The 21385-nt window shown below is 38.8% G+C and overlaps 1 protein-coding gene across 4 annotated transcripts; it reads left to right on the top strand.

Annotated features, from left to right (window-relative positions):
* Positions 1–4158: 4158 nt before the first annotated feature.
* On the top strand, positions 4159–20646 carry NMI (N-myc and STAT interactor). Of its 4 annotated transcripts, none has more exons than XM_034654565.1 (9): positions 4159–4458; positions 8486–8520; positions 9311–9400; positions 10636–10731; positions 12977–13139; positions 16077–16183; positions 16271–16457; positions 19358–19464; positions 20227–20646. In XM_034654565.1, exons 3-9 carry the CDS (start codon positions 9317–9319, stop codon positions 20428–20430), a joined length of 948 nt encoding a protein of 315 aa, XP_034510456.1. In that variant the 5' UTR covers positions 4159–4458; positions 8486–8520; positions 9311–9316; the 3' UTR covers positions 20431–20646. The 4 variants fall into 4 exon arrangements, with proteins under 4 accessions (XP_034510456.1, XP_034510455.1, XP_034510457.1 ...); XM_034654566.1 differs by lacking the exon at positions 4159–4458 and adding an exon at positions 4547–4765; XM_034654564.1 differs by lacking the exon at positions 8486–8520.
* The last annotated feature ends 739 nt before the right edge of the window (positions 20647–21385 follow it).

The raw sequence follows: 21385 nt of genomic DNA, 5'->3' as shown, positions 1-21385 counted from the left end.
GGAGCCCTGCTCAGCAGGGAGCCCGATGCAGAGCTTGATCCCAGGACCCTGGGATCATGACCTGAGCTGAAGACAGGCATTTAATTGCTGAGCGACCCAGGTGCCCCTTAACTTTTTTTTTAATGTTTGATCTATCTCACAATATTTTATTCACTTATATCAACTGAATCATGCACATTAATATGAAAACTCATACAAAGGGGTTATAACATTGGGTCCAGAGTATTGACTTCTCCTCTTGCATCTAACCACTAGTAAGAAATAAGTAGCTGTATAGCATTGGACTAGTAACTGTAGGTGATGCAAAAAAAAAAAAAAATTATCTTTGTCCTAAAAGTAGTTCTGTAGGTAGGAAGACAAAGGAGAAGAAATGTGTAAGAAAAAAATGGAAAAGAAAATCTCCAGTGTATAAAATGGTAACAGCCACTATTTACTGAGCTTACCATTGGTAAGGCACTGTGCTTAGCCCTTGACGTGTACCATGTATCTCATTCACAATAGCTCCATTTTACAGATGAGGAAACTGAGGGCGGGGACCTCAGTAACTTGACATTGGTACTTAAACCCCCATGTGATATCAAAATCATGCTCTAGCTGTGTAGTATTTCTTGCTTGACAGAGAATAAGGGATGGGATACTTATTTTGCTTTACTTTAAAAAAAATCAGCTGCTTACTATTTTATTCTTTCCAGCTTTATTGAGATAAAATTGGCACATAACACTGTTTTAGGTGTACATCTTGTTGATTTGATATATATTGCAAAATGATTACTACCACTGTGTTTTCCTTAACACCTTCATCACATCACATAACGACCATTTCTTTTTGGTGGTGAATACATTTAAGATCGGCTTCTTTAGCAACATCCCTTTACTTTTATATATTTCAGTTGCAAACCTCTTGAATCCCTCAGGATCTTGCACAATGCTGGGAGCCTTGTAAGTATTCTAACTTCCCCAAGGAGGAACTGCAAACCAGGTCATCAGAATCTCGGCAACAGCAGTATAAGCTTGAGGTACAAGGCCTTTTCTCAAAGGAAGGGCATAATATAGTGGATTTCAGGTAGTTTCCTCATTGGCATACCCACAAAAGTCTTGGTGCCTCCCTCAATTGTTTCATGCCTCTGGGTGTTTTCACCTGACCCTTGGTTTCAGTCTGCCTCCTATAACTTTAAGAGTCAACTCAATCTCCATCTCTTCTATAGAGGAAATTCACCTCCTGAGATAGTGGCCACCACTCCCTCCTTTGTGTTTTTCTGGTTCCTGTCTGTCACCTCTTCATAGCACACATTATACTGTACCACATAAGTGGGGTGTGTGTGTGTGTGTGTGTGTGTGTGCGCGCGTGCGCGTGCTTGTGTGAATTTATAGAAAAGTCTGGGAGGAGCTCCTTGCCATCTGGTGGGGGAGATAAATACATAATGTAGTATATGTCTCATATCAAGGCAGTGCAGATTTACATGAGATGTCCAAGGCATCTCATGCATGATGTAATATTCAGGAAAATTCCCTACACTAAATTATACCATCTCCTAATATAGAAATTATTGAAAGTCTATAACACACTCGATGAATATGTCCATAGGGTCCCAGGCTGGGTCTGAAAATTAAACTGACAAAGAGATTAGCAGGAGAAAAGCATGTAATCTGTGTTTCATACAAGTTTTATGTGACATGGGAACCTTCATAAGGAAATGAAGACCCAAGGAAACAGTGAGGCCTGGCATTTGTATGCTAGGTTTAATGAAGACTGAACAGTCATGTAGAAATATGTTAGATCAGAGAGTGTGCGGTAGTCATAGTGAACTGAGGGAAACTTAGTAAGTCCTGCTTGTTAGGATTCTTCTTAGTGTCCCTTTGTCTTCAGAGATGAGAGTGCTCCCTTTCTTCAGGTATAGGGAAGGCACCTCTCATAGCAGAGTTTTAGGACCTGTCTTAGAGGAGAAGCACGGTGGTAGGGGAAAGGGCAGAATGATCTTGCTTCTACTGTTTTCTCAAACTCCTTCAGTTTACAATATTCAATAGGCCGTATTTTGAAGCAGCATGTGCTGAGCCCTGTCACTAGTGAAGCATCACCCAAACTGCCCTATTAGAAACTCTTTGAGATATTAATAGCCGCTCCGTGAGAAAAAGAATTTAGTGGTCAAATTAGTTTGATAAATTCAAGGTTGAATAAAGTTAAACGTCTTAATGGGTGCTTTAATTTTTTCCTGCAGTACCCTTCAGAACTCTTCGTGTGCTGATGCGCTTTGTGAATCTCCGAAAGTGAATCCAGTACGCAACATTTCCCAGTCATATTTGGCCATGGAATTCTTTCTTCTCCAGGCACCATAGAACACAGTGTGGAGATACTTGATTTCATGGTCGAGAGTAAAATATGGTATCAGTGTCATCATATATTAATTGCTTGATTTTCATCACCTTTTTCAGCCTTAGTGTCCTCATCTGCACATGCAGGTAATTCCTGTATTTCATATTGTTGGCAAAATACAAAAAGGTTATGAAATGTCTAGGAGTCCTCTGTAGATGAACAATCATGATTGTTAATAATAATACGTCCAGCAGCTGACTACTCATCGTTAGAACCCCCATCACTTTGCAGAGTACTGGATCTGAAGACTGTTACACATAACCCAGCTTTAGCATGTAGGTGGCCAAAAAAGGCTTCCCTACTACCTGTATCTTTTGCCCTTTAACAGGATCTGAGTCAATATTTGATCAGTCGTCTTCTGGTCATGGTCCTACTGCTTATCATCTTCTTATGAAAAACAAAAATAAGACAAAGAAGAAATAAGGTTGAACTAGATAACCTCTAGAATTCACGCTCTCTAAAATTCTAAAGTTGAACAGAAGTAATTCTCAAGCTGCAACAGATGGAGTCTTTGTTCTTCTAACTGAGCTGATGAGAACAAAAGTCCTTGTCATGCACTACTTTATTTTTTTCACTTAGAAAAGCAACTTTATTCCCATCAGTATTCCTTTTTTTTTTTTTTAAGATTTTATTTATTTATTTGAGAAAGTGAGAGAGCACAGAGGGAGAGGGAGAAGCAGGCTCTCCACTGAGCAGGGAGCCCGAGGTGGGGCTCAATCCCAGGACCCTGGTCATGATCTGAGCCGCTTAACTGACTGAGCGACCCAGGTGCCCCTCTGTCAGTATTCCTGGTATAAATGAATTTGACTTTCGCTAACCTGTCATTTGAGACCACGGTATCGATTATTATATATAACTCTGTAGCACTATATCCTAGAATGTATGCCTGGAAATCATTTTGATACATCTCCTCCCTGACCTCTATTTATGAGCAAGTGCAGCTGTGAGGTGGTTCTTTGTGTAGGATTAAGAAACACTGCAGTTCTTGAAATAAACCAGATGTTTTTATTTTCAAAGGAAAAGATCACACTTAGTGAAGTATTTATTTACAACTTCACAACAGAACAGAAGATTATAAGAAAACTTTCAAGGGACATGGGTCATAGAAGCCAAGTGAACACCACAGCTTTCCCAAATTCATAGCCTAGAAGATGTTGCAAAAGACAAAAATTGACCTTGTGCTGGCTGTAAACATTTGTAGATTGAGGTTAAAATGACCAATAAATTACAGTGAGTTATTATCTTGAAGAGAGACTTCCACTTTGACCTTATTTGGTTTCTATCCACTTCTTCAACAATATGCCCAGTAATATACACATAAAAGGAGTGGTTTTTAAAAACATGTCCTGAAATTAGTGCTTATGCAAACTTCAGGAATACTTTTTGGACAGATGCTCTCAAAACAAAAAACCACTTTTATTTTTTAATTCAAGTATAGTTGACTTACTATATCCTATCAGTTTCAGGTGTACGTCATAGTGATTTGATATTTTTATACATCACCAGGAAATGACCCCCATGATAAGCCTAGTTATCATCTGTCACCATACAGTTGTTACAGTATTTACTGTATTCCCTATGCTGTACATTATATCCCTGTTCCTAATTTCTTTTATAACTGGAAGTTTGTACCTGTTTAATCCCCTTCACCTACTTCGCCCTAACCCCTCCCGGCTTTGGTACCCAACAGTTTATCTTCTATATCAAGAGACGTGTTTTAAAAATCGAAACTGAAAATACTTATAACTCGTTAGTAATCATTCATTGGAGACACCATATTTGGTATTCCAAACAGTGGTTAGTTTTAAAGAAAATCCCCATTTGAGCAGAGCTTTCTTTTTCTTCCCTTGCCTTCCTTTTTTCCCCCTCTGTCTTCTTTTTTTTTTTGTTTTAGGAACCCAGCTGTTAATCTGAGCGACGGGCACTCGGGCATTAGGCCACGCCGGCCTCGGGGACCCAGGCTGCCCGCCCAGCCCGCGGGGCTCCCGGCCACTCCGGCGGGCGCTCGCTCGGGGCGCCGCCCAACCAGCTTTCCCGGAAGGGCGGGCGCGCCGAGCTCGCCGCGCTGCGTTCCACCGGCGAGGCGGGTGAGTGGGAGCCCTGCCGGCTTCCCTGGCAGCCATCGCCGCTCCTCGAGAGGCCCGGGTGGGGAGGGAGGCGCGTTCCGCGGGGCCTCCGACTGCCAGGCGGGCAGCGCCCCGCGGACAGCTCGCGGGTCGCTACGGGACGCGGCCACCGGGGTGGGGGTGGGGGTGGAGGCAGGGGTGAGGCGGACTGCGTCTGTCGTCACGGTTCCACGGTCCCTCCCGCCCTCCTCCCCCACCGCAGCCGGTGCCTCTCACCTCGTCTTCTTCGTGCGGTTTGCTTAATTTCGGAAATCCACAATTTGAAATGGTTTGTGTTTCCCCACTGTTTCCGTAGTGTCTCTCGAGATAATTCTTAGGGAAATTTACTCTCCTTGGCAGGTGCAGGGTTTGGCAGTTGCGCCTCACTTTTCGGAATATGCAGGGATTTTCTCGAAAGAGACATCAAAAGGAGAATACGATGTATTTCTGTCTATAGAACATGCATACTTAAAAAAAAAAAACTATAGACGTGTATCACTATTTTATTAATCACCCCGTCCTTTCTTCCATCCCCTCATTTCCTTTCTTTTTGCTGCCAGGCATGCATATGGAAAGACTCCATTCTGTCAGGCCTGGCACAAAGTGATATGAGTATAGTAGGAAAACAGGTGATAGGTGGGTGGTGGTGATAACATAGGTGGGTGCTGTCTTTACAGTGACTATCGACTTAAGGGCTTAAAAACCAACATTATCTTCAGTCTGGAGGTTAGAAGTCCAACCTGGTTCCCACTGGCCTAAAATCAAGGTGTCTGCAGGATTGCCTTCCTTTCTGGAGGCTACTGGGGTGAAATCTATTTTCTTGGGGTTTTTGTTTTGTTTTGTTTTCCAGCTTCTGTATGTTGCCCACCTTCCTCGGCTTAGTGATGCCTTTTTCCATCTGAAGAGGCAGCAACACTGTGTATCTCTGACCTTTATTCTGTTATCACACCTCCCTCTGACTCTGCTTTTCTGCTTTCGTCTTTTACTTTTAAGGGCCCTCATGATTATATTGGCCCTATGGATAATTCGGGATGATTTCATATTAAAGTCAGTTGATTAGCAACCTTAATTCAGTCTACAATCTTAACTGTAATCTGACATATTCATAGATTCTGGGGATTAGGTGTGGGTATCTTTGAGAGGGTCATCATTTTGCCTACCATATCATGGCATAAAAGGAAGCCTGTTACTGTACATCCAATTATGCAAAGAAGGAAAGTATCCAGACCCTAAATTGCCAAGAAAAGTTCTGCGAGTATTATGTAGCAGACCTTTTATATGAGTTACATATATTGAGAGTCTTCATTACAAGCTCTTAAGAATATGGAGTTTTTTTAAAAAGCAATTAAAAAATGTTGCCATTTCTGCTTTCTGGAAATATAACAGAACTTTGTATGTATGGGATGTCCTGAGCAGAATAAGTACTAGTCAAGATACCACGCACTTCTGTAAATATTGACTGTTTTCGGCATGTGTGCTTATATATTGTGCTCTGAATGGATGCAAGGAGTGGGCATGGTCCTTGGCCTCAAGGTCATGACCATCTAGTCATGGAAAATGACGCAGGTACACAAATAATTAAAGCTCTCCAAAAGAGCTAAAAGAGGGAGAAGTAATGTCCTGTATGGCAATCAGAAAAGGCTTTAAAAACTTGGGGTGGACCTTGAGGAGCAGTATAAGTTCATTAAGGTTGGGAGGAAAGGAAGGATGTGACATATTAAGGGACAGGAGGGAGAAGAGGGACCCTTTGAGTGTTTAGTGTGGTTAGGGTACTTAGTCTAGAAGTTATCTAAATAAGACTAGAAGGTAAGTTTTGGTTAGATTGTGTAAGACTTTGGATGACTTGTAAGGACTCTGCAGTTGGTGCAATAGGGAGCTACGGGTATATTTTTGAAACCATCTGAAATTTACAGAAAAGTTGCAAGTGCAATACAAACAGCTTCTCTTTTTCCTGAATTATTTGAGAATAAGATTCTAACTTGGAATTCTTGAATATCTATTTCCTACAAAAAAGGTATTCTCTACATAACTAAAATTCAGTGATCAAAATCAGGAAATTAATATTGATACACTACTGCCATCTATCCTTGGATCCAATTCACGTTTTGACAGTTGTGCCAATAATATTCTATATAGCAAAAGGACCCAATTCAGAGTCTTCCACTGCATTTAGTTGTGATGTCCCTTTTAGTCTCCCTCTGCCTGGAAGAGTTTCTCGGCCTTTCCTTGGTTTTCATGAACTTAACACTTTTGAAGAGAACAAGCCAGTTTGTCTAATGTTTCCTCATGCTGAGATTCAGATTATGTATCTTAGGCAGGAATATCATAGAAGTCATGCTGTGTTCTAAGGGCACTCTATCAGATGGCAGATGATTTTGACTTATCTCTTTATTTACTTTGATTATTTTATTATGGTGGCATCTGCCTGGCTTCTTCAATGGAAAGCTACTTTCCCCCCTTTGAAATTAGTAAGTATTTTGTAGGGAAGTATTTTGAAACTATCTAGATGGTCCTTTTCTCACCAAAATTTCAATTTGTGTGTGTATGTATGTCAGTATGGACTCATAGTTGTTTTTTGTTTTGTTTTGGTTTTTTTTTACTCAGTGGATTTAATCATTACTGTCATTATTTTTTTTATGCTGAATTTATTCTTTGACTTGGCCAGTGAGAACCTTCTCAGGCTGGATTCTGTGTCTTTTTAACATGCTGCCATCATTCTTTGAGCACTTTCTGCTTTCTGGCACTATAAGGTGCTTATTTTGTATTTTTCCTGTCCCAGTCCTGGAATCAACCATTTCTCGACCAAAACCTTGGTTCCTTGTAAGGGAGAACGGTATTAGAAACCAAATTCTGAATACTAGGTGTGCTCATTGCTATTGTCTTTTCTTCCAGACCTTCTGAGCGGACAGAGCTAGGGAATATATATACAGATAGATATGTACAGTATGTATGTATGTGTGAGCACATACACACTTATATCTATATTTATATCTCTGTATCTTTCTCTCATTCTATTGGAAATCATGAGATTACACTGATAGTTGCAATTCCAATCCATAGCATTCATTCTAGTTTTCTGTCTTTCTATATTTATAATTATAAATGTAATTTATAATTAACTTGTCCAGCAATGAAAAACCTGGCTCCTTTTATCCTCTATATATTTACTTACTGGAAAATCCTCTTTATGTACTTTTGGCCACTGGAAGCTCCAGTGTATATTTCCTGCCCCATAGATAGAATCAGCCATTGCTCCAGGGAACCCTGGTTCCTTTACTGGAGAATAGATTAGAAACCAAGATCTAGGTGCTATATGATCCCCATTTTGAACACTGCTTGTGTTTACACTAATTTTTTTTGCCAATCTTCTATTTTTTTTTTAAGGAGGAATAAATGTTTTTCCTGATTCTTCTACAGGAATAATGAGAATTTAGCTACTTGAAATTTTAGAAAATTATATCACAAACTGATTATTAATGTGCCTCTAAAGCAATAAAAACAGTTATGATATTCCTTGTCTCATTTTTGATCTGGAATGTCTCCATCTCAGCAAATTCATATGCAGGCAATGTTCTTTACATTTTTGTGCCATGGTTTCTCTCCCAGTCTGATAAAGCTTATGGGCCTTTAAAAAAGAAATTTTAAAATGTATAAAATAAGATATATAGAATTACAAAGGAAACCAATTATATTGAAATATGATCATCAGAATATTAAAAAAGTAAGTCTTTGATATAGTAATATGTATCAATATATTACAGTGTATTATAAGACCTAGTAGTGAGCTTAATAACTACCATAATTTTGAAGGAAGCTTTTATACAAACAGTATTTCAGGATATCTGCAATAGTTATAACATTTTATGAAAATATTTGTGCCTTCTTGGTGACTTTTGTCACAGGTGCTGCAAATACTATGTGGCTTGTTGCCTATACTCATATTTAAAGAGAATGCTAAGTTTCAGTCAGAGATTATTAGAAGTAAAGATGTAATTTTTTTCCTATTCAGGTGTATGGACTAGGGAGGATTTGTGAAAACTCCAGGTAAGAACTGCTGTACATGTAGGGGCTCCTGGGTGGCTCAGTCGATTAAGCATCTGAGTCTTGATTTCAGCCTAGGTCTTGATCTCAGGGTTGTGGGTTTGAGCGCTGCAATGGGATCCATGCTGGGGTGTGGAGCCTATTTAAAAATTTTTTTAAAGGAACTAGAGGAGAGGTGTCTGGGGGGGGGCTTTTTATTCCATTTACCTTTGGGAAGTACAATAAGAAGAATTGGATGTTTAAATCAAAACCTTCGAAAAGACCAAAATAGTAATCTTTTAAAATGGGGCACCGTATTATAATTAAGATGTGAACCTCAAGGGAATGTTAATACCTATTATTTTCTATTATTGTGTTGAAAAGAAAACGATATTTAGAACCCTTTTATATATTTATAGGTGTGAAAGTTATTTGAAATATAGACTCTGTTCAAATATAAACCACATGGTAATAAAGACTTTGATGATAGGGAAAAAGATACAGCAAAGAAGAGATGCTTCTTCTTCTTTAAAAGGGTAAAAGTTATTTCTTTCTTCTTGAATTTGTATATATGTACTATTTTTTTTTAAAGATTTTATTTATTTATGTGACAGAGAGACAGCCAGCGAGAGAGGGAACACAGCAGGGGAGTGGGAGAGGAAGAAGCAGGCTCCCAGGGGAGGAGCCCGATGTGGGACTCGATCCCGGAACGCCGGGATCACGCCCTGAGCCGAAGGCAGATGCTTAACGACTGCGCTACCCAGGCGCCCCATATGTACTATTTTAAAAAATATTTATTTTTTGTAATAATTAGGTAATCATGGCAGCTGATGAAGATAACAAAAAACAAGTTCTTAAGGAGCCTCAGTCAGATGAAGAATTTATGAAAGATGAACAAAGAGAGGTAAAAATTACTGGGTCCTATTAAAAATTAATTTATATCTATTAATTTATATCTATTAAAATAATTTACACCTATTTAAAATGTATTTACATCTACTAATGTATATCTATTAGTTTTGCAGTGAGGCATGTTTTATATGTTTTTGCCCTACATTACTTTGAATTTGGAAAGATATTAAGGTTCTCAAAAATTTTTTCTTTATTATTCAAGCCTTACAAAGTCATATTTCTATTCTTTCTCTTACAAGGCTTACAACATTAGCTGTTTTTTCCTTCCCTCCCTCCTTTCCTTGATTTGCACCCTGAAGTTAAGAGCTTAATTAGCAATTATCAGATCAGACCCAAGAGCAATGGAGGATCAGGTAGCTTAAGCCACTTACCCAGGGCCATATGCCCGGCATGTCAAGGCAGCTGTACTGTGGGAACCACAGCAAAAAAAAATTTTTTAATTACCCCCAAGTAATATATGTCCACAATTACAGTGCAATTTACTTATTTATTTTTTAAAGATGTGTTTATTTATTCTAGACAGAGAGTGTGAGCATGAGCCAGGTGGGGGAAGGGGCAGAGGAGAAAGAGAGAGACTCCCAGGCTGACTCCACACTGAGCGCAGTCTGATATAGGACTCAATCTCATGACCTGGAGACCATGACCTGAGCCAAAACCAGGAGTCAGATGCTCCACCGACTGTGCCAGCCAGGCACCCCTCCATGCAACTTCAAAGTCATACTGTTGTCACAAATAGCCAGAAAGGGAGTTGGTAAGATTCAGGTCTGGCTCTCAATCCTTGCTCTACTGCAAAAATTTCTGTGACTTTGGTCTCGTATGAAAGGTAGTTTCCCTGCTTGTGTAAAGGAGATAATAATACTTGTCAGAAGTAGGAGAAGGGTGCCTGGGTGGCACAGCGGTTAAGCGTCTGCCTTCTGCTCAGGGCGTGATCCCAGCGTTACGGGGATCGAGCCCCACGTCAGGCTCCTCTGCTGTGAGCCTGCTTCTTCCTCTCCCACTCCCCCTGCTTGTGTTCCCTCTCTCGCTGGCTGTCTCTATCTCTGTCGAATAAATAAATAAAATCTTAAATAAAAAAAAAAGAACTTAAAAAAAAAAAGTAGGAGAATCAACAGGTAATGATATCTTTCTTTGCCTTTATCAGGGTGCTAGAAATATCGCTTCTTTATTTGATTTTGAAAAATGAGGTCAGGGGTTGTTGAATTTTTTGGTGCTGTTTGATTTTTTTAGAGATTAATTGATGAAATTGCAAAGGAAAATACTCAGTTAAAGGAAGAGATCCAAAGGCTTGAAGCTGAGTTACAAGAGGCCATCAGAAACTCCCAGGTACCTGCTTCATTATTTTATGTATCACATTTTTAACTGATACTATTTTTTAGAAAAATCAATTTAGTTATACAAAATTCACTTTTAAGATAATGTGGTCATTGACGGCACCATTGTTTGTAATAGCCCCAACAACTCAACTGTCCCTCCATAGTAAAATGAATTATTAATTAATTTGGGGTGTCTTCACACACGGAATACTACACAGCAATGAGAATGAACAGACTACAACTATATGCAGCCACATGGATGAATTTCATAAACACAGTGTTGAGGCAAAAAAGATAAAAGAGGGCATACCAAATGCTTGCATTTAAGTAAAGCACAAAAGCAGGCTGTTAGAAGTTAGCATTCTGGTTATCCTTGGAGGCAGGTAGGAACTGGAAGGGAGCCCAAGGAGGCTTCTGGGGTGTTGGTCATGTTCTGTTTATTGATCGGGGTTCTGGTCACATGTGTGTGATCACTTTGTAAAATTTCATCTGGCTGTACATTTCTGATAATACACTTTAAATTTACGTATGTATTTTTATTTTCCATGTGTGTATATGTTAATGGAAAAACACAAAAATTACAGTCATTATCAGTCACTTTTGGGTCAAATTCTTGGCCTTCTCACAAAGTTCCTTTATTTCTCTTCTCATCCAAGTAATTCAAATGAATTTCACAGTTAAAAAAAATTGGATATATATCTTCACCATTTAAGTTCTTTCCTAAATTTTCCCGTAATTGAGTTAGACATAACTTTCACCCCTTTTTTCTTCATAACAACTCATATTGTTAAAAAAAATCCTGTCTTTAAACAATTTAAATACTTAAAACATTGTCACCTTTTGTTTCTGAAATGAAGGGTAGGATATTGAATATCAGGAAGTGGGGTTCCCCATGTTTATGGGACTTCGTGAACACTCTGTTACAGTTCTGGTTACTTCTCAGTCTGGAGAGGAATCACATAGTCCTACAACTCACAAGGTCTTAGGAGCCCAGCCAGCTCAGCTGATCCAATTTACAGAGGACTGAAACTGTGGTCTAGAGAGTATAGGTGAGTTGCTCCTGGCCAAGTGTGCCCAAGACCAGAATCAAGCACTCTCATTCCAGAAAGCTCTAGACTTTTCAGCATTATATTGGGTATTTCCGCAGTATTGGGAAACACTCTGCCTTTTCTCAGACACTGCCAATTGTTTTGAAATTGGATTTATGGTAATCAGAAATTCTCTACGGAGATTATGTGTGAAGATATAGAATATTGAATATTTCTAAACCCTTTGTGATAACACAGACATTTTCTTTCAGCATGTAAAATACTTATGGGAAATAGAAATGCAAACAACAGATTCATTTGTGCATTTATGTATAGTTGTATATGCCCGTTAATCCTGATGATTTTAAACAGATTAAGAATAACCAGTAACTTTATCCTTCAGGTTAAGAATTTTGTTGATAGGGGCGCCTGGGTGGCACAGCGGTTAAGCGTCTGCCTTCGGCTCAGGGCGTGATCCCGGCATTCTGGGATCGAGCCCCACATCGGGCTCCTCTGCTATGAGCCTGCTTCTTCCTCTCCCACTCCCCCTGCTTGTGTTCCCACTCTCGCTGGCTGTCTCTATCTCTGTCGAATAAATAAATAAAATCTTAAAAAAAAAAAGAATTTTGTTGATAGTGTCCCTTCACATTTTTATAAACCTGAGCTTGAGAATGATTAAAAAGTTGGGCAGGTATTGGGGAAAGGGGAATTTAAATTTGATAAATGTTAAATCATATAATTTAGGAGTCTTTCTTTTTGGATAAAATTATCTGGGTTTGGTATCAAAATAAACATGGTATATACACAACTCTAATTTATACTGTTTTGTAGTGAGAGTAAACGTACTGTCTAATGATTCCCTTGTAGGATAGCCTATTATTGGTACAGTTGTTTAAAAGGTACTTATCTACAGGAATGATGTAGGCTTTAGAACTGAACACCATACAATATTGGCTAGTTTAAACATTGATTAGAAAAAGTGAGAGATTATATATTTATAATTTCACCTGGGAAATAATATTAAAGGATCAGCATCTGATTACATTACTGAGTACTTACCTAGGAAGAAGTAATTACTAAAGATATTAAATAAGACCATACTCGGTATTCTATCAGATTCTGAAATCAGTGGAGAATGAATTATTGGATGATCAAATCACATTATCACAAGAAGGGCTTAAGTTATTTCTTGTCTTGATTTTAATCAAACATTTCTGTTTAAATTAGATTAAAGAGGATATTCCTGAAACAAAGGTGAAATTCACATCTTTAGAGAATCCGGAGAATGACAGCCAGTTTTCAAATATCTCCTGTTCATTTCAAGTGAGCTCGCAAGTTCTCTATGAGCTACAGAAAGGACAAGGTCTTATCACCTTTGAAAAAGAAGAAGGTATGAGTAATGTTCAAAAATTTGACTGTCTTACTTTTGGAAAGCACTGAGACTTTCAAAGAGCTTTCTTAGATATTTGGCTATTGCTCTGCAGTTTTTATATCTATCATTTCATTTCATCTCATAGTGGCACCTTGGGGCAGATAGGATTATCCCCATTTTATGATAAGAAACTGAGACATTAAGTGGCATGAATATGATCACTTGTTCAGAACATGACGACTCTGAGACTCAAGTGCAGGCGTTGTGATGTCCAATACCAGCGTCTTTGTACTCCACCTGCTACCTCCAAATGATACTAGTAATAATGTCTTAAGCCATTAGAGCTCTACACAGTTCTCAGAGAGTTCTCACAGACATCTCATTTTATACTCACATGACTCTATGACAGCAATATGATAGGAGAATTACTGTTTACATCTTATTACTAAGAAAACAGATCCTTGGGTGTTTAAGTGATTTACCTAAGGGTACATGACAAGTGAATGGAAAGAGCCCAAGACTCAGAGATTTGGGAATGGGACCTGATGTTTGCTAAGTCTGACATGGTGTAGGACCCTGTTCAGAACTGGGGGCACGTTAGGAAAATCTGACCTTCAGTGCCAACTTAGCCCATTTCTAGGTATGTGATTTGGGTTGGGTTCTTTCTAAATCTCAGATTTTTATGACAGGCTTTGTGGTATACCTACCTCATGGGGTTGGGCTGAGTATTAAATGAGAAATGCTGATATAATACTTAGCACGGTGTCTGACACATAATAAACACTTAATAAATGTTAGCTGTCATTGTTGCTACTCGTTAGGAATTTTCCGGATAAGGAAACTGAAACTTAAAGAAGATACAAGAACTTGCTCAAGGTCCATACAGTTAAAAATTGCAAAGCTGAGAGCCAAACCCATGCATATCCATGTGCCTTATATTGGACCAACAGTTCGTGGAGCAGGCCACTCTTCCAGGCCTTCGTTCTTGTATTCATCTGGTTGTGGGGTGGGACCAGATGGTCTTAAGCCCTTCCAGTGCTCAGATTCTGAGAATCTAGGATTATAGCTTGTATCCCCTTACACCTGGTCCGTCACTCTAGCCTGAAAATAAATATTAAAAAGGAAGGCATTCTAGCTGGTCAGCATATGCACATACTGTTGGCTCACCATGGGTCCACCCTGGATCTACCCCTGAGCTGAGGGCAGAGGAGGAGGCCAAGAGCCCTGTGTTGGCAGTTGGCAATGGTGATGGAGATAAAACCAAAAGACAGAAACGAGGATTTGAGAGGCAGGGATTCTGCGCAGGAATGACCCGGGAGTGCTGGGACTAGGGTTGGCTTCAGAAGCAGCTGCATCGCTGCTCCCACTCTGGGCATGGCTCTGAGGTCTTCCTCTCCTGGGACAACTTTGGGCTTATACACAATTAAACAGGAGTTGGCTTTTGATAGAGTCACAAAAGCTGAAACGCAAGTGGTCCTTTCAGCTGTGCCAGATCACCAGATGTTGGAGTTTTGGGTGGGGGGTGTGGGAGGGAAAGGGCATCATCTAAGGATTACTTCATTGACATTCTCTGTTATTGTTGCCTGTTGTCATTAACACACAAAAAAATTGTAATTCAAGTTATCGAGTCATATCACAGTACAATGAGTATGAATTCCCACATGACAACGCCCTGCCTTTTAGCCTGTTTCTCTCTTCCTTCAGCTGTGATGTGTGTGCTGTCTGGTTGTCATAAACACTTGTGAGATTTATAAGACCTGGAGTGGGCATCTCTTATCTTTATGACAAATTAGAATAAGCGGCTCTGTGTTAACAACTGAAGTGTTATAAACTCTCATGTCACACAAGTAAAAATAAATGCACACCCACATGCATTTTAAACTGAAAATAGTTGCTGTCTGGAGTTCTAATGATTTTTGGCATAATTACATTACTGAGCCTCTCCCATTTGCACAAATAAATTAGATTTGATAGTTTTGTGATTGGTATAGGCTATCATCTTTTTAATAAAGTGATCTCAAGAGCATTTTAGCAAAGTAGAATTCCTCATTAAATACAGCAAAAAAATAAAAAAAACTCACACTTTGATATTCAAGCCTATGTGGTCTTTAATATGTCACCCTTAGGAAAGACAAAAATGAGTGTTTATTTCTTTGGTGTTTATAACATATTAAAGAGAAATGACAAATGATAAATAAGATTGTCAGAATGCCACTGACCCACACAACTTTTTCCTACTTACTCAACATGGAAGAAATTTCTGGCTGTGCTTTAATTAATGTACTAAGGGAATTCTCTCATGATTCTGTTAACAGGGGAATTCTAAAGGGTGTGTGGCTGTGCTGAAATAATATATGAGTTTCTGAAGGATCTCCAGGCTTATCTCTTAAGAGATGAATCTAGTACTTGATGAGACTTTCTACGTTATAGTTTTTTTCGAGTTTTACTGAGAAATAATCGACGCATATCACTGAGCTTAAGGTGTATGGCATGATGGTTTGATTTACGCATATTGTGAAACGGTGACCACAGCAGGTGCAGCCAACATCCTTTTCATATAGGTTCAATAAACAGGATTCCCATAGATTCAACAAAAAAAAAAGGGGGGGGGAACTTTTTTTTGCTTGTAATGAGAACGCTTAGGATCTACTTTCTTAACAGTTTTCCTGTATACCACACAGCATGTTGTACATTATATCCCTGGTACTTATTTTTTGTACCTTTTGACTTCTTTGCAATTCTTGCTGATGTATTTTGACATTTTCGACATTAATATGTTTATTTCCCACTTTGGTGGCAAGACCAATAACACCTGGAAGTCCTAGGAAAATTTTAAAAAATTAGATCCTTTAAAATTAAAGAAAATTTTAAATATTTAGGATAATTTGTTCTTAAACCAAAAGTGAAAACATTTATTAAAATATTGGCAATTAATACTCCCAAATTATTTTTCAGTTGCCCAAAACATCATCAGGATGGGGAAGCATCATGTGCAGATAAATGATGTAGATGTGGAGGTTTTGGCCCAGCCAGTTCCGTTAAACTCAGGAATCAGATTCCAGGTAACATGGTGATTATAGCTTTTTAGAATTCTGTTGGGTGTGAACACTTTTCTCACCTGTATTGCTGAATATGAAATGATATCCCAGGTTTTTGAAGAATACTCTAAGGTGAAGATCAATGTTACTGAAATTCCTGACGTGTTGCCTGAAGATCAGATGAGAGACAAGCTAGAGCTGAGCTTTTCTAAGTCCATAAACGGAGGCGGGGAAGTGCTATGCGTGCAGTATGATAAGCAGTCCCGGAGTGCCGTGATCACGTTTGTGGAAACTGGAGGTATTCACCCATTTAGGCGGTTAAAAAATACTTCACCATTTAAATTACGTTTTGCCATTTTTTTTTTTTTTTTTTTTTTTTTTTTTTTTTTTTTTTTTTTTTTTTTTTTTTTTTTTTAAGATTTTATTTATTTGACACAGAGAGCAAAAGAGCACAAGCAGGGGGAGGAGCAGAGGCGGAGGGAGAAGCAGACTCCCCAGTGATCAGGGAGCCTAACATGGGGGCTCAATCCCAGGACCCTGGGATCATGACCTGACCCAAAGACAGATGCTTAACCGACTGAGCCACCCACGTGTCCCTTTTTTTTTTTTTTTAAGGTTTATTTATTTATTTTAGAGAGCAAGAGAGAGTGAGGGGGGAGGGGCAGAGGCAGAGGGAGAGAGTCTTAAGCAGACTCTGTGCTGAGCACAGAGCCAGTCGTGGGGCTCGGTCTCATGACCCTGAGATCAGGACCTGAGCAGACACCAAGAGTGGGACACTTAACCAACAGTACCACCCAGGTGCCCCAATGATCTGCTATTTCTTTTTCTTTCTTTCTTTCTTTCTTTCTTTCTTTCTTTCTTTTCTTTCTTTCTTTCTTTTCTTTTTTCTTTCTTTCTTTCTTTCTTTCTTTCTTTTCTTTCTTTTTCTTTCTTTCTCTTTCTTTCTTTCTTTCTTTCTTTCTTTCTTTCTTTCTTTCTTTCAGCAAAGTTTATTGAGTGATACCAAAGTGATACCACAAAGCTCCCAAGGAGGGAGAGGGGCCTGAGAGGATTGACCTGATCTGCCATTTCTGAAAGTGTTCCTTTTCTACTTCTTTTATCTAGAATTTATTAGATAGCATAGTAATAGGGGATTTTTTTAACCTTATAAACTGGTAGAGTCCTGAAAGTGATTTCTGTGAATGCTACTGAGAATAATATTACGTATAACAAGTACGTCAATCTTCGCGTGTCCTCCTCACATGCCAGGCAAGGAGCCAGGTGTTCTGTACACATACCTCGTCCGAGCCACAGCACAACTTTGGAGATAGGTGTTTTCCTCTATTTGCATTCTATTGATGAGGAAACTGAGTCCTGAGAAGGGTAAATAACTTACCCAAAATCACAGTGGGATGTGGCAGATTTCTCTGTTAAACTGTCACTTCCATCCCACCTATTTTGACAGATGAGGGTCTCTTACGTGGAAGGAATAGACTCCAGGCAAGACAGGGTGAATGGAAAGAACAGCTAGACATCTGTTGCCTTTATACATAGAAATGGATCTTTACCAAATCATCTGAGGAGGGTTTACATTCTTATGGTTAAAAATATAAAATTCTACAGCTGCTTTTGTTAATATGTGCAAGTGATTCTCAATGTAAAAATATCTTGCTCTAGTTAATCCAGTTTTTAGGGTTTCTCCTGGGTTTGCACATATAATAGAAATCCAGCTATACAATTGAAAAACATTGACTGATTGTTTTTTCATAACAAAGTAATACATTCTTTTCAAAGAAAATTGAAATAAAAAAGAAGAGCATTAATTTAGTAAAAATGGAAACATTTCATGAAACTTCCCTTCTACTATGTAGTTAGGAATGGTTAGTTGAATGTCTTTCTAGATCTTTCCGGAATTGCCGGATCATATGTTCATCCTAATGTTTAATGTTTTGAGCAATGGCCATTCTGTTTTGCACAGCGGCTGTACCATTATATATTCCTACCAGCATTGTCCCAGGTGTCAATTTCTCCACATCCTCACTAACAGGGGCCTGCACTCTTAACCACTGCACCATATTGCTCATTCAAGCTGGACTGGTGACAGGAGAAAAAGCAAAGTGATTGGATATTCTCAAGAACTGTCTCTGTTAAACTTTTTGCAATCTGAAACATATTCTCCTTCCCCTGTAGGAGAAAAATACTGCTAAAAATAAATCTGGTTATTCTTTGTGTTAGAGGAAACTGATGAACTTCTGTTATTTGCCTTCACTTTCCAGATGACATTCAGATCCCTCCCCCCGATGTTGGTTAACATCATTATATCAGTTTACTGAATAATATCATGTATTAGTTACAGGACAACAAAGTAATTTTATATATAAAATATATATTACAGTAATTTATTATGTATGTGTATATTATATATATATAGTATTTTTTAAAATTTTATTTATTTATTTATTTGTCAGAGACAGAGAGCACAAGCAGGGCGAGCAGCAGGCAGAGGGAGAAGCAGGCTCCCCGCTGAGTAAGGAGCCTGATGTGAGACTGGATCCCAGGATCCTGGGATCATGAACTGAGCCAAAGGCAGACACTTAACCTACTGAGCCACCCAGGTGTCCTTATATATATAGTATTCTAATCGTACTTTTTTTTTTTTTAAAGATTTTATTTATTTATTTGTCAGAGATAGAGACAGCCAGCGAGAGAGGGAACACAAGCAGGGGGAGTGGGAGAGGAAGAAGTAGGCCCATAAGTGGAAGAGCCTGATGTGGGGCTCGATCCCATAACGCCGGGATCACGCCCTGAGCAGAAGGCAGACGCTCAACCGCTGTGCCACCCAGGCGCCCCTCTAATCGTACTTTTCAATTATACTTCTGGAGAAATGGGGATACTCACAGTCTTTTTAGGGTGTGTGGATTACTTTTTGCAGATGGTTATTGCATTTTATGTAGCTGAAGATAGATCTGTCTGAGGACATCACAGCTCTCTGCATTGATTGCAGTGGATAGTTCAGACAGAAGGATCTATTAACCCCCATTATTGTTTGGTCTTGTATTTTTCAAAATTATGTACTGTGAAGTGGATTGTAGAATTTTTAAAAACATAACCACTCAGTTCACTGTTTACTGTGATGTTCTGTTTGAAGAAACTTTTAACTTTGGTTAAAAATGTCTATGATATAAAAAAGAAAATAATTTTTTAAAAATTTACTTCCAGTTGCTGACAAGATTTTGAAAAAGAAAGACTATCCGCTTTATATAAATCAAAACTGCTATAGAGTTACTGTTTCTCCATACACAGAAACACACTTGAAACATTTTCAGGTAAAGTCATCTCTTTTCTTTCATTTCGGGAACTTACAGCTCAAGCCCACCCCACAAAAAATAAAGAAAAAATTGTGAGTCTGTTACTGTTGAATCTTATTAGTGAGCAATATCAAAATAGTTTCTTCATATCTGCTTGGTGGAAAATCAGTTTGTCTTTTAAAAAAATATTTTAGTGCAAACCTGTACCTTATTTAATTTCTTACATACTGTTTAAAACCTGAAATTACTCAGATAATGGTATAATATTTTTGTATGTGGAGACATAGCTATATTTCTCTCCTGTGTCTACTATCCTTGGGCATTAAAAATAATTCTTCCTGCTCATTTTCTCTGAACTCATGATCTTTACCCCAGACCTAGTCCTTTTTTCTGTTCCTACTCTGGTATTCAATGGCACTCCCATCTACCTAGTTCACCATCTGGAAAGCTACAGCTCATGCCGAATTCTTCATTTTGCTTCACCTTCTGCATTCATTTGATCACTCACTCTTGTCCCTGGCATCTCTGACTGCCTCTCTCACTGGTCTTTCTGTCCAGAGAGATGCCTGTCTTTCGTCTCTTCATCATAATGCCACCAGAGTTATCTTTCTGGAATTCCAATCCGACTCGGATATTCTCTTGTATGAAACGTCTTGCTGAGGCTCCTCGTCTCTTCTAAGATAAAGTCCGAAATATGAAACAGCGCTTTATAAGTCTAAAGTTTTGCAATTCAAAGCTCTCAGAAAATTCTCTCTTTATTTTTTTTATTTTTCTTTTTAGGTATTTTTGGGAATATCGGAGAGGACGGTGCTTCTGACTGGAATGGGAGATCTTCAGATGACGGATGAAGAACTTTTACAGGATTTAGTTAACATTCACTTTCAACGGGAGACGAATGGAGGTGGAGAGGTGGAAGTGGTCAAATGTTCTCTACGTCAACCTTGCATCGCATACTTTGAAGAAGAGAGGAATAGAATGATCTGAATAGTAGAGCCTCTGAGCCCAAATCACTGTACTGTGTGACAAAAATGAATATCCTTTTCCTTTAAAGAATGAAGACTTTAATTCCTTAGTGGCCATTCATTCTTAGATACAAAATATATGTCCATGTTTTTGAATTCTTCTTTGTTTCAAAGTCCGCTGCATGCTTATAAATGCAGTAAGCTCACTGTATTAAAAACAATTTTGTTTGTTCATAAATTATGTGGATTGGTGCCATGTCTGTTGAAATCAACCGTATGTGATGCAATTGTCCCCCTGCTGTGTTGGCTTATTTGGTCATGAGAATGTGGGCCAATTCTTTTTTGGCCCCAGGTCCACCAATATGCAGACTTGACTTTAACATTTCCCAAAAGAAATGTTACATTCAGCTGTTTGTGATTTCCGTAGACTTTGACTTTCAAGGGACTTCAAGAGTAACCATTTCCCACTTTCCCTCGTGGTAGCATTTTCCTCCACAGCCCCAGAGGTATTTTTCAGAGCTGAGTGGTCTTTTTACTTAAAATTTTCTTCGCCCACAGTGCCAAGTGTCCCGATTCTTTCCAAAACATCTTCTCCAAATAGAATTTGTGAAGATCATAATTTTCTTTCTTTCACACTTAAGATGGAAAGAATAAGTTTAACGGAATGGCGTCCTCCCTTTAAAGGGAGGAGTAAATGCAAAACTAGTGGCTCATCACTCATCAGGCTAGATGCCAAGGAGCACTTGAGGCTGAAAGCGGAGGAGCTGCCCTGCAGGGGCTTACATTTTACTTTGAAAGACACCCAAGTCATTAGCATCCCACTGGTTCTAAGCTGTAGAAACTAAACAGTGAGATGCGAGGTTCCTACCCAGAGAAGGTAAAATTCTCTTTGTAAAGAACACCGGAACAGCATTTATCCTAATGTGGTGTGTTCCATAAAGAGCCAACGGCAGAAGTAAATTCATATTAAAATGATG

Source organism: Ailuropoda melanoleuca, chromosome 2 (genome assembly GCF_002007445.2).
Source record: "Ailuropoda melanoleuca isolate Jingjing chromosome 2, ASM200744v2, whole genome shotgun sequence".
In the NCBI taxonomy this organism is placed as follows: Eukaryota; Metazoa; Chordata; class Mammalia; order Carnivora; family Ursidae; genus Ailuropoda; species Ailuropoda melanoleuca.
Note: the sequence above shows the minus strand (reverse complement) of the source record. Positions and strands in the feature narration are given on the sequence as shown.